This window comes from Salvelinus alpinus, chromosome 13, assembly GCF_045679555.1.
Source record: "Salvelinus alpinus chromosome 13, SLU_Salpinus.1, whole genome shotgun sequence".
Lineage (NCBI taxonomy): Eukaryota > Metazoa > Chordata > Actinopteri > Salmoniformes > Salmonidae > Salvelinus > Salvelinus alpinus.
In genome coordinates this window covers 10,965,089-10,978,732 of record NC_092098.1, presented here as the reverse complement: position 1 = coordinate 10,978,732, position 13,644 = coordinate 10,965,089, and the positions used below count along the sequence as shown (strand labels likewise).

Below are 13,644 nucleotides of genomic sequence, written 5' to 3'. Positions count from 1 at the left end.
GCACGCACGCACACACACATAGATACAACCATTCACATAGACCTCAGCAACACGGCAATGGCCACCTGACAACAACAACCATCCCTATTGCCACGGCAACAACTGCACCATTGCTAAGGCAACAGCTGCAGAGCACCACAACAACCAGAGAACATTTTCTCCTCTCTTCCTTCAGAATATGTGATCTTGGTTTTGGGGTTGGGTTGTTTGTGTCAGTCTGATTGTCGTATGGGTTTCCGTTTCTGTGATGCATATGTAATTGGCACTCTCTCCCCCACTACACATTTTATTTCGGTCTAATTCCTTCTGTCTTCACACACCACACACTCACTCTCTCTCCTTCACTGTCCCCTCCCTCGGCTCTCCCTCTCCATCCTCTGCTGTTTCACTGTCTAATCTCTATTTCTCTCTCTCTCTCTATCTCTCGCAGAGCGAATCTCCCCTTTTTCCCATATCACCTCTCCTTTCTACCTCCTTCCCCCCTCTGTCCATCTCCTTTCATATTAATCCTTTCTTCTCCTCTTTCCTTCCTCTCTTCCTCCTCTCCTCTTTGCCTCTTGCTTTAAAATATAGACGCGTTCCCCCTCTCCCTCTCTCTCATACAGATTCTGAGCCCAACCTCTCTCTCTCTCTCTCGCTCTCTTGCTTTTTCTCTCTCTTTCCCTGTGTCCCTCCCCCTCCCTCTTTACGTTTCCCCCTCCCTCCATCCTGTCTTTCCCTCGCTGGTTCAGTTAGTCAAAAAAGAGATCCACGGAAGAAAAGAAAAGGGGGGAAAGGCAGGACGAGAGAGAGCAGGAGTGGGGCAGGCTGGGGCGAGGGGTGTGGGGTCTCAGCCCTCTGTTGTGGGGGGGGTGGGGGGTTGAGATACACCCCACCTGTTTGTTCTCACTACCATGGACTGCCTCTGCATTGTGACTACAAAGGTAAGCTGACCTGTCGTTTCTTTCACTTAGAGTGAGAGTGAGAGAGAGAGGTGAACATGTGTGTGAGAGGGGGGAGAGAGAGAGAGAGAGAGAGAGAGAGAGAGAGGGGTTAATTACCTCCTCGTGCTATTTGCTTTGTCTCATCCTGTATCTGTGTCTGGGGTAAACGGTCAACGTAACAGGGCAGCATGTCTTTGCAAAGATAGGATATTTGATCATTGTTTCTCTCCTGTTAGCACAATCCCATTCTCTCTTTGTGGTCTTTTTGGCCCCTTATGTATTTGATTTGAGAGTGCACTGCCCGAGAGGCGTGTGTTAGAAAGCAATGTCCCTGTCTTTCTCTATAATTCTCTGTTTCTCCCACTCTTTTTTCTATCTCCCCCTCTGTTCGCGTGTGCTAGCTAGCCGTGATCTGGTTAACCTGCGTGACTGATTACTGTAGGAGTGAGTTAGTGAATAGACCTGTGGTTGTGGTGGTAGTTGGAAGGGCCATGGTAGGAGATGGGTCCGGGCTGGGCTCCCAGCATGCCTCAACCTCATTTAGACCCACTCTCACCCTAACCACTGCCATGTAGCTAGCTCACACTCTGAGTCTGCACACACACAAACACACACATACACACTCACAGCGTGTGTTATATCACACGTACGAGACAAGTGACAGGCTTGGGCCGATAGGCTGGGGCAGACCCTGTCGTGAAATTGGCTCCCATAGAGAGAGCGTTTATGTAATGCCGTCCAAGCCGTCTCTCATGGGCTGGTGTCTGTTCCTCAACCATTCAGCCTGCTTCCAGTCCCAGGCTCTCTCCCTTCCTCTCTTCAGGAATTCTGGTGGGTTTTCACGCACACTCACAGTGTCCAGGGCGTAGGAGCGTAGTAAAACCCCCCCCCCCCCTCATATAAGAAATTATTATAATAATTCAGAAAAACTTTTATTCAGAAAAATGAGTCACCACATTTGTTGAGGGACTGCTATTTTGAAAAGGCCTCTGCTGCTGGAACGTGAGTCACTTGCCCCGCCCCCACTGACTACTTCATTCTCACTCTCGGTTGTTACAAGCAGTGTGGCAGTGCGTAACACAGGAGGCTGCTGAGAGGAGGACGGCTTATAATAATGGCCGGAAAGGAGCAATTGTAATGGCATCATACACCTGCAAACCATGTGTTTGATGTATTTGGTACCGTTCCACTCATTCCACTCCAGTCAAAACCACCAGCCCGTTCTCCCCAATTAAGGTGCCACCAACCTCCTCTGTGTGAGTGATAGATAAAGCACTGTATAGCACCACCATCATTACTCACTGCACCAGGTAAAGTAACTGTTGTTTGCAACAACAAAGGAAGTTTAAGTAGATAAACTGTGATATGTTAGAATGAAACTTGAGCTACTATAAGCTTTTTCTCCTGGCTATTTTATTTATATTTAACCCTTATTTTACCAGGTAAGTTGACTGAGAAACAATTGTCATATACAGCAACGACCTGGGGAATAGTTACAGGGGAGAGGAGATGAATGTGCCAATTGGAAGCTTGGGATAATTAGGTGGCCATGATGGTATGAGGGCCAGATTGGGAATTTAGCCAGGACACCAGGTTTAACATCCCTACTCTTATGATAAGTGCCATGTGATCTTTAGTGACCACAGAGAGTCAGGACACCTGTTTAACGTCCCATCTGAAAGACAGCACCCTACACAGGGCAATGACCCCAATCACTGCCCTGTGATTTTTTTTGTGTGGAAATAATGCCTTTTCCTGGCCCTCAAACACCACTTCCAGCAGCATCTGGTCTCCCATCCAGGGACCGACCATGCTTAGCTTCAGAGCCATCCAGCAGTGGGATGCAGGGTGCTAGTTAGCTTTACATTTACAGTTTAGTCATTTTTAGCTGTGAGGTTTTATCTAACCAGCTAACGCTGGGTAGTTCTGGCCATGTGAAAAACTGATAGTGAATGTTTTCAACTCAAGAATACTTGCTAGCTACAGAATTGCTTGCACAATCACTATCTTAGTCTTCATCATAGTTAGCAATGGATGTGCCACCAGTCAAGAAGATAGTGCAAAGGATTGTAAGTAAGGTTCTTGGCAACTGCCTGCACACCACCCCTCGCAAACTAGCTGACAAAATAGAGTGCTTTAAACTTAGATGTCTTTAACTTCATCACAGTGATTATGGGTCATGAAGGTGTGTTCCATGTGTTAAGACTTTGGTGCTGTCATGACCATGGCAGGAGAGTGACAGCCATGAACAGACAAACATCCGGAGAGGGAGAGAAAGAGAGAGAGAGGCCACAAACCAACAGGTAAGATAGTGAGAAGTGTCTCTCCAAGCCCATAGAGTTCATAGACTGATGAGCTGTCATAATGTGAATCAATCTGAATGATCATATATGATCTCTGATTAAATGATAGCAGCTTAAAGGCCCAGTACAGTCAAAAATGTGATTTCCCTGTGTTTTATACAGTTGAAGTCGGAAGTTTATATACACTTAGGTTGGAGTCATTAAACTCGTTTTCCAACCACCCCACACATTTATTGTTAACAAACTATAGTTTTGGCAAGTCGGTTAGGACATGTACTTTGTGCATGACACAAGACATTTTTCAAACAATTGTTTACAGACAGATTATTTCACTTATAATTCACTGAATCACAATTCCAGTTGGTTAGAAGTTTACATACACTAAGTTGACTGTGCCTTGAAACAGCTTGGAAAATTCCAGAAAATTATGTCATGACTTTGGAAGCTTCTGATAGGCTAATTGACATAATTTGAGTCAATTGGAGGTCTACCTATGGATGTATTTCAAGGCCTTCCTTCAAACTCAGTGCCTCTTTGCTTGACATCATGGGAAAATCTAAAGAAATCAGCCAAGACCTCAGAAAAAATTGTAGACCTACCTTCAAGCAATCTCCAAATGCCTGAAGGTACCACGTTCATCTGTACAAACAATAGTACGCAAGTATAAATAACATGGGACCACGCAGCTGTCATACCGCTCAGAAAGGAGACACGTTCTGTCTCCGCGAGATGAACGTACTTTGGTGCGAAAAGTGCAAATCAATCCCAGAACAACAGCAAAGGAGCTTGTGAAGATGCTGGAGGAAACAGGTACAAAAGTATCTATATCCACAGTAAAACGAGTCCTATATCGACATAACCTGAAAGGCCGCTCATCAAGGAAGAAGCCACTGCTCCAGACTACGGTTTGCAACTGCACATGAGGACAAAGATCATACTTTTTGGAGAAATGTCCTCTGGTCTGATGAAACAAAAATAGAACTGTTTGGCCATAAAGGCCGTCATTCTGTTTGGAAGAAAAAGGGGGAGGCTTGCAAGCCGAAGGTCACCATCCCAACCGTAAAGCACGGGGGTGGCGGCATCATGTTGTGGGGGTGCTTTGCTGCAGGAGGGACTGGTGCACTTCACAAAATAGATGGCATCATGAGGTAGGAAAATTATATGGATATATTGAAGCAACATCTCAAGACATCAGTCAGGAAGTTAAAGCTTGCTCGCAAATGGGTCTTCCAAATGGACAATGACCCCAAGCATACTTCCAAAGTTGTGGCAAAATGGCTTAAAGACAACAAGGTCAAGGTATTGGAGTGGCCATCACAAATCCCTGACCTCAATCCCATAGAAAATTTGTAGGCAGAACTTGAAAAGCTTGTGTGAGCAAGGAGGCCTACAAACCTGACTTAGTTACACCAGCTCTGTCAAGCGGAATGGGCCAAAATTCACCCAACTTATTGTGGGAAGCGTGTGGAAGGCTACCCGAAACATTTGACACAAGTTAAACAATTTAAAGGCAATGCTACCAAATACTAATTGAGTGTATGTAAACTTCTGACCCACTGGGAATGTAATGAAAGAAATCAAATCTAAAATAAATTATTCTCTCTACTATTATTCTGACATTTCACATTCTTAAAATAAAGTGGTGATCCTAACTGACCTAAACAGGGAATTTTTACTAGGATTAAATGTCAGGAATTGTGAAAAGCTGAGTTTAAATGTATTTGGCTAAGTTTTATGTATTCTTCCGACTTCAACTGTATATATTTACAAACTAGAAGGTTGGAATAATACTGTGAAAATGATGATAATGCCCTTTTAGTGTAAGAGCTGTTTGAAAAGACCAGCTGAAATTTCAGCCTGTTTGATCGGATGAATTTCGGCCTGCCTGGTAACATTACCAGGCGATAAATGAGTTAATAGACCAATAAGAAAGAGAGTTCCTAATCTCTTTGCCAATAACTGCCAGTTTTCAGTTTTCTCCTCACCACTCAGACCATTCCCAGACAGTCCGAGCAAAATTCTTGTTTGAGAAATTTGCTATGTTTATTTTTGACCATTTTAATTGAAAACAATCACAGTAAGGTACTTAATTATTACCCAGAAATGATTTGATATTGAAACAAAAACAGCTACATTTTACCTTTAAACGAGAGCAGGGATGGGCAACTGGCGGCTCGCGCCCTTTTGAAGTCCCTCGGATCAATTTCCAAAATTGGAACTCAGTCGGGGTCTCAACTTCCTGTTGAGAAATACTGCTGATCAATCAAATTTCGAAATTGCACCTTGTGCATTCTACTGTTCTATTGTCAGTCACTTACAGTCAGTCAATTAGCCCATGCCAGCTAACATTTGTTAGATTGCTAAATTAGTTTAGCGACCAGCTATCTAAACTTGTTATCATGGCCCCATTGATTTTGTTAGTCAGTCTCACTCAGATATCATATTAAAAACTGCAGACATTTCTCTCCACCCTATCGCTAGATGTGTAGAATTGCAGGAAATGAGCTATAAAACAGTACATTTTCCTCTCTGCCCCTGGCAAATTGAGTAGAATTGCACAAAACTTAGTGTCACCTGACTGTGGATGTAGGTACGCAGACCCACGAGCTACTGCACCCCTCATGATGAGTTCAGTTTTTTTGTGCCCCCCACCCCAGGTCAAAGTTGCCCATCCCTGATCTAGAGGGTGTATTTCATGTGTTAACTTCATGCAGCCGTGATGATATTTTATTTTGGATAATATTGTGTAGATTGATTCATTTCAGTTTGACCTTTCATCCCTGCCTTTAAAAAAAATGTAAAACCATTTTTAACTGTTTATGTTGCTGGTTATTATTATTATTATTACAGTTTAATAACTGTATTATGAGTTGAAAACATGACGCTAAGTTTCCACCCATACAGTATGTAGAGCAGCAATAGTAACAACCTGACAGGGGAAGTGAGAGAAATACTAGGAAATGAATCGTACGGTAGCAGAGAATGAGTACAAAATGGTTGTTTCATTGAATATATCCACGTTAACAGTCACACTGGTATTCAGTACAGTATGAATGGCCATGGCCTTAAGACTGATTGGACTGTACCAGAGGAAGTGCCCCTCTATAAGGCCCCCCTTAGCATTGTAAATTCACCCATTTATAAAAAGTGCCCCCCCCTAATGTTGCTCCTACTCCCCTGCACAAGTGTCACACACATACGCACGCACGCACGCACGCACACTCACACACACACACACACACACACACACACACACACACACACACACACACACACACACACACACACACACACACACACACACACACACACACACACACACACACACACACACACACACACACACACTCAATCATTCAATCACTCTCACACACATTCACAAACACACGAACAACATGGCGGCTGCTCCTGCATGCTGGTTATGGGATGCTGGCTGTGGGATGCTGGCTGTGGGATGCTGGCTGTGGCAGTGTGTGGGAACCATGCCAGTAGGAGGAGCGTGGGACAGATGAAAACGAGCCATCTCATACACACACTGAATGAACTTGGGCAGACTTGTGGAAATGTGGTCCAGTATTTGCTCAGTGTGTGGGAACTTTCACCACAAGCCCAGAGTTTTTTTTATAGAGGGGGGAAGAAAGCTTTGTTTTTTTCAAATTAGGTAAATCATTGCTTACTTAGCCATGGAGAATCAGATTAATTTGCTTATCAATCAGTTCAAGTGTATTTGATGTAAGCTAGTTCCCTTGACAACAGAGCTCCTTATGGCCAGCTGACAGAGATAGCAGTGATAGGGAAGATGAACGTGGGGGTTAGGGAAAATAGGATTTTTAATGGGAATCCATTTTTTTGGTCCCCACATGGACAGTAAAACAAAAGTGTGTGTGGTTTTAACGGTTGGCAAAGCATGCATCTCAGTGTATTGCACATTTGATTCTGTACCACTGAGCAGAGACAATTAATGACGTGCTATAAATATGACAATATGGCTAACAGGCTTCTCTGGACTCCCTGGTGAGCTTTAATGTGTATTAATGCAGGCTGAGATGTATTTAAACTGCAAAGCAACGACAAGCTTAACTAGCTCAATTAAAGAGCAGAGAGAGAGAGAGAGAGAGGGAGAGAGAGAGAGAGAGAGAGAGGGGGAGAGGAAGAGAAAGAGAGAGAGAGACTCCATCAGGCCTTCATTTAATTAATAATACAGGTACACCTACGGTAAAATCTAACTCCTCACTCTCCCTATATCTATCCCTGTGTAGGATAACAACATGCCATAGCTATATTGTTATGGAATAGTTTTGTCCTTTGATAGCTTTTCATGTTTTGTACCTGACTTCAAGGAAAAGCGTTGATTCAACTCGAATTCAAAATGGCTGTGTCTTCTGCCCATCAAGCTGTATTCTAGCTCTGTGTTTGGTGCAATGGACCAGTAGAGAGAGAGGAGGTCCATGCCTGCTTCCATAGGCATAGTCATACTCTTTCATCCTCCTCTTTTTGCTGTTTCACTCATGATGTTTCCTCTGTCCTCTTTGCTCACTATCACTCGTTCTATTTACTCCCCCATACTATTGCAGAAGGCTGAAACATCCATCCCTGTTTGAATATAATTATGCCGGCTAACAGACCTCAGGAGTTTCTTTAGACATGCCATGAACACTGATCGAAGAATCGACTATGAAAGAGCACGGTCGGTATCCATGGATATCTGACAACCTTGTTCCAGGATCACACATCTCTCGCAGAGCGAGAAAAAGCTCGGAGCTGGCAGAGGGAGGAAGGCCCACTTTTGCCAAACATTCTGAGGAAGATGGTGGTCAATTTGAAAAGGGAAGCTAAATTCGTGCATGGAGAAGCGAGTCTCTTTAATGGTGGGTGATAAAGCATTAATGGTGACTGGCGGTAGTGCAGGTGAGGAGTGTGACAGCTCGTGTAGCCGTCAGGTAGCAGGTCAGCTGTGTGATTTGACCAGTGACGCCCACGCTCAGGAGGTCATGTGAGTGGTAATTGGTTTCCTGCAGCACTCAGGGGCTTTACCTGTGTGGGAGACTTTGGACCTAGCGATGTGAGCTAGCATTTACTGCAGCAGCAGATTGTATATGAGCACGATGTAAGGACCCTCTTAGTTAAATGGATAATAACAGATGATTGGCATTGAGCATCACTGTATCAAGGGTTTTGAATGAGACTGTTATTAACCCTTACTCTATAGAACACAAGTCAGCTAGAAATAAAGGACGTGTCAGTCAGCTGCTAAGTCTGACTTACAGTAGGTCACTTCCTACATTCTCACAGAGTGACTGACCCCTAACCCCTGACCCTTAACCCTGTGGATGGCTCTCTGTGTTCACTGTGAACAGTAGGTGAAAGACACAGGGGAAGTGAGAAAAGTGGAGGGGGAGGTCAAAATCAATTCTGTAAGTCTTTTTCAATCCCACGTTACATCGATGACAAAACATGTATTTACAGTAATAGGTAATAATTATGGTAGGCAGGTAGAGTATAATTGCTATGAAGGTGCAGCTTCTACAAAGCAGCTGTGATTGCATATTCAGGTTCTTGGGATTGCATCGTGGAGTTTATTTTTTACATGAATTAGGTTTGCAAACAAACGCAAATTGATTGTGATAAAACTTCCCCTCACTCTAAAACGATGACTTTTTATTATCACAGTTTACAGTTTTGCAAATATCTGACATTGTGTAATTTCATCCACCAGCAGCCAATTGAGCACGTGGACAAGGTTAGAAATTATACAAGCCACAAGCCACAAACAGGTAAATAAATAACAGACTATTCTATGACCATATACAGTGGCGGCCTGTCATTCAGGTCAGGTGAGGCTTGTTATTTTGGTGTACATTTTTTGCAAACAATGTATTTTTTAAATTTTTAAATATCATTGAGTTAATAAAGCCGCATACAAACATGGTCTCTTTTTTGTTTTCTTGAGTAAGGCAGCTCCAAAATGCAGGAGTTTCAGCCTAGCTCAGTGCTTTCTGTGGTGGTGGGGCAAGCCAGCAGAAAATACGGAGCGTTGCGCCGTGATTGGCTCAGTGTTCTGTCACTCATGGGGACACTACGTCTAAGGGTAGAATCTACTGGCAAATCCTTTTTAATCCTTGTCATATGAAGAGAAATTATAGATAAAACGTATCGGTGCTCATCGGCCTTTGGACATAAACATTACACAACAAGTTGGAAATCGCAAATTCAACAATGAGTGGTTTGTAAGGAATCAGTGGCTAACTGCAAGCATTGCAAAGCAATCATTAGCCTGCCATTCAGTGGCTGTGGCTGTGTAGTCCCAAGTCTAAGATTAAGGATCTTTTTTCCTAGTTTAAAATGATAAACATTCAACATTGGCCATGCTGTCAATGAAGTATGATTTGTGCCGCGCTCAAAACAACTGTTAACTCGGAACTGCAAAATCTGACTTTAGTGAGTTCAAGACATCTGGAAACTCAGGGGGAAATGAGCTACGACTGGGAAAATAAGTTTTGAACATTCATCCAACTCGGAATTGTAAATCGGGAACGCACCTCTTTCTAGAGCTACAACCTGAAGATTGCTGACGTCATCATGATTCAAGGTTTTTTTTTTTTTTAGTTCCCAGTTGTCTTGAAAGCACCATAAATCCAGAGAATTCCAGACTTTGATGACAAAATTTGATGACAAAATTTACCCACAAAGGACCGCCGCGCCACTTTCCTGTTCAAGTGAGCACAGCACAACAGGGTGAGTCCAAAAATGTATTGTATGCTGCTGCATAAATGATGTAATATTTCAGGGAGATATGTATACTGTAGCTAAGAATGTAGTATGTTGTGTAATGAGCTGTTAGTCGCCCATGTGCCTCACCCTAATAATTTGGTTGATTTTCACCTCTTAACTTCGCTTACTGTTCTGACTTGGTGGTGCACATGTAGCCTATAACCTGTTTTTGAGGAATGTAATCATTGAATATTGTAAGAGCTTTCATTGTCTGCTTATATGCCCCCTTTATTTATCCTACCGTTCTGACTTGGTGTAAAGGGAGAACACTGTAAGAACTGCCCATGTTCTGAATTCTGTCGCTGTACAGTTCAAAAGTGCTGAACAAATAGTTATATTGACAACGTCCGTCGTCGCTCGCTCATTAATGTCTTAATCGAAATTACGGATTGCCTCTTATCTGCTTGTCCTCCCCTTATGCCATAGTTTGTACATCTCAATTGTCAGTAGAAACCACATTTGTTTAAGCAAGTCAGCCATCAGCTATGTTTTTTTTAGGCAGTACATGAGGCTGAATTAACTGTTTCGCTGCCAGACAAGGCTCCGCTGACAGCCAGGTGTAGCAGTGGTATAGTGCAGTTCATGTATTGTTTAGTGTTGTGTCGTGGCTTTGCTGGCATGCTTCCAATTATAGTTTTTTTAGGCCCACCAAGATTTACATGCTAAAATCCCCACTGACTGTATCTATCCATACTGTACCTAGTAATTTAATTACCATGTAAATACAATGTTTTTGGGGACATGCAGGACTTTCATGTCAAGGTGAGACATCCTATTAACTAAGATAAATAACACGATGACTGTAACTGGGGGCTATTGTGCAGATGTTCTGAGATGTGAAGAATACTCGCCAGTGATTGAAAAGTTCACCCTCAAGGTCACTGTGATATGAGTTTATATGAACCAGCTGGTCAGGTCTTAAAATCCCATCCCTCTTTGAGAGGACACAGAGTTCTTTTCCCATTCTCCTTTCCTGTCGCTCTCTCTTCCTCCTCTCCTCTCTTGTCACACTCCCTTTGTCTCTCTCCTCCTTCGTCACATTCCCTAACCTCCACGTCTCCTCTCACACCCCCTCTTTTCCTATTCTGCCTTTCCTCTCTCCTCCGTGTTCATTCTTCCTGCCTCTTCCACCCGTATAATCTCCTGGATTTGCCTCTTTCCTCTTTTCCCACTCTCCCCTCTTCTTATCTCCCTTCTCCCCTCTCCTAGCTCACCTCCCCTCTCTCCACTCCTCCTCCCCTCTTTCCCCTGTTCCCCTGTCTCATCTCCACTCTCTAGGCTTTCCTCATTAGTGCTTCTGAATTATACATTTGACTAGATGTACTCAAAGTCAGCAGATATGGTCTATGCGGGCATGACTGGTGTTCTTGTATGTACTATATATGTGTATGCGGCTGGCTGCTTTGCTTTAGCTTCAGTGTGAACATCTCTCCACCAGCTGCAGCCAGCTTTAGCCTCCATGTTTGTATTACTGTAACACTTGATGCTGTGTTGCCAGCTCTCCTTGGTGTTTTAAAGAACATGAATATTCTTACTGACAATCTGAAGCTATGCTGTGTGTGTGTGTGTGTTTGTGTGTGTGTGTGTGTGTGTGTGTGTGTGTGTGTGTGTGTGTGTGTGTGTGTGTGTGTGTGTGTGTGTGTGTGTGTGTGTGTGTGTGTGTGTGTGTGTGTGTGTGTGTGTGTGTGTGTGTGTGTGTGTGTGTGTGTGTGTGTGTGTGTGTGTGTGTGTGTGTGTGTGTGTGTGTGTGTGTGTGTGTGTGTGTGTGTGTGTGTGTGTGTGTGTGTGTGTGTGTGTGTTGGCAGGATGGGGGTTGAGAAGCTGGTGACTGCTGCTGCCTGCATGTCGGCCTATTCCTGAGAGTCTGTAAGATGGAGTTTAGCGGTCATATCTGAGCCCCCGTCACCCCTCGCCCGCAATCAAACAGACCCAGCCACTTCATTATTCATTCAGCTGGTGCTGCTGCGCAAAACTCTGCTCACCTTAACTTCTCGGACAAGACTGTGTCTCCTGAGTCCGTGTGTTCACAGTGTGTGTTCACAGTGTGTGTTCACAGTGTGTCCAGGTGTGTGTTTGAATCAGGTCTGTGTTCACAGTGTGTCCAGCTGTGTGTTTGAATCAGGTCTGTGTTCACAGTGTGTCCAGCTGTGTGTTTGAATCAGGTCTGTGTTCACAGTGTGTCCAGCTGTGTGTGAATCAGGTCTGTGTTCACAGTGTGTCCAGTTGTGTGTTTGAATCAGGTCTGTGTTCACAGTGTGTCCCGGTGTGTGTTTGAGTCATGTGTGTGTTTTCACAGTGTGTCCCGGTGTGTGTTTGAGTCATGAGTGTGTTCACAGTGTGTGTTCATAGTGTGTCCCGGTGTGTGTTTGAGTCATGTGTGTGTTCACAGTGTGTGTTCACGGTGTGTCCCGTTGTGTGTTTAAGTCATGAGTGTGTTCACAGTGTATGTTCACAGTATGTGTTCAAAGTGTGTCCCGGTGTGTGTTTGAGTCATGTGTGTGTTCACAGTGTGTGTTCACGGTGTGTCCCGTTGTGTGTTTAAGTCATGAGTGGGTTCACAGTGTGTGTTCACAGTGTGTGTTCAAAGTGTGTCCCGGTGTGTGTTTGAGTCATGTGTGTGTTCACAGTGTGTGTTCACAGTGTGTGTTCACAGTGTGTGTTCAAAGTGTGTCCCGGTGTGTGTTTGAGTCATGTGTGTTTATATTCCAGAGTAGGTGTGTTTCTGGTGTAGTGAGGAGTGTGTCTCTATTTGTAATATGTATTGTATTGTATCAGAGTGTAGTATGTGAATTCATAATGTGAACTCATAATACAGGTATTTGTATCAAGCGTGCATTTCAAAGGTGCATTTTCAGTGATAGTAAAATTAGTTCAATTCAACTTTCGTGTGTAGAGTGTGTAGGGTGTAGAGTGTGTATGGTGTGTAGTGTGTGTAGTGTGTGTAGGGTGTGTAGGGTGTAGTGTGTGTATGGTGTGTAGGGTGTAGTGTGTGTATGGTGTGTAGGGTGTGTAGGGTGTAGTGTGTGTAGGGTGTGTAGGGTGTAGTGTGTGTATGGTGTGTAGGGTGTGTAGGATGTAGTGTGTGTAGGGTGTGTAGGGTGTATAAGGTGTAGTGTGTGTAGTGTGTGTAGTGTTTGTAGTGTGTTTAGGGTGTGTAGTGTATGTGGGGTGTAGTGTGTGTAGTGTGTGCAGGGTGTAGGGGGTGTTGTATGGTGTGTAGGGTGTAGTGTGTGTAGGGTGTGTATTGTGTGTAGGGTGTAGTGTGTGTAGGGTGTATAGGGTGTGTAGGGTGTAGTGTGTGTATGGTGTGTAGGGTGTGTAGTGCTTGTGGGGTGTAGGGTGTGTATGGTGTGTAGGGTGTGTATGGTGTGTAGGGTGTAGGGTGTGTAGGGTGTGGTGTGTGTATGGTGTGTAGGGTGTTGTGTGTGTATGGTGTGTAGGGTGTAGTGTGTGTAGGGTGTATAGGGTGTGTAGGGTGTAGTGTGTGTAGGGTGTAGTGGGTGTAGTGTGTGGGGGGTGTGTAGGGTGTAGGGTGTGTAGTGTGTGTATGGTGTGTAGGGGGTAGTATGTGTAGGGTGTAGTGTGTGTATGGTGTGTAGGGTGTGTAGGGTGTGTAGGGTGTGTAGGGTGTAGTGTGTGTAGGGTGT

At 44.1% G+C, this 13,644-nt stretch overlaps 1 protein-coding gene across 1 annotated transcript in view; it reads left to right on the top strand.

Annotated features, from left to right (window-relative positions):
• Window positions 1-832: 832 nt before the first annotated feature.
• LOC139537045 (disks large homolog 4-like) overlaps window positions 833-13,644 on the top strand; it is a 109,510-nt gene continuing 96,698 nt past the window's right edge. The window contains exon 1 of the mRNA XM_071337878.1: window positions 833-923. Coding sequence (XP_071193979.1) covers window positions 894-923 — 30 coding nt within the window. The 5' untranslated portion in view covers window positions 833-893. The remainder of the gene's footprint in view (window positions 924-13,644) is intronic.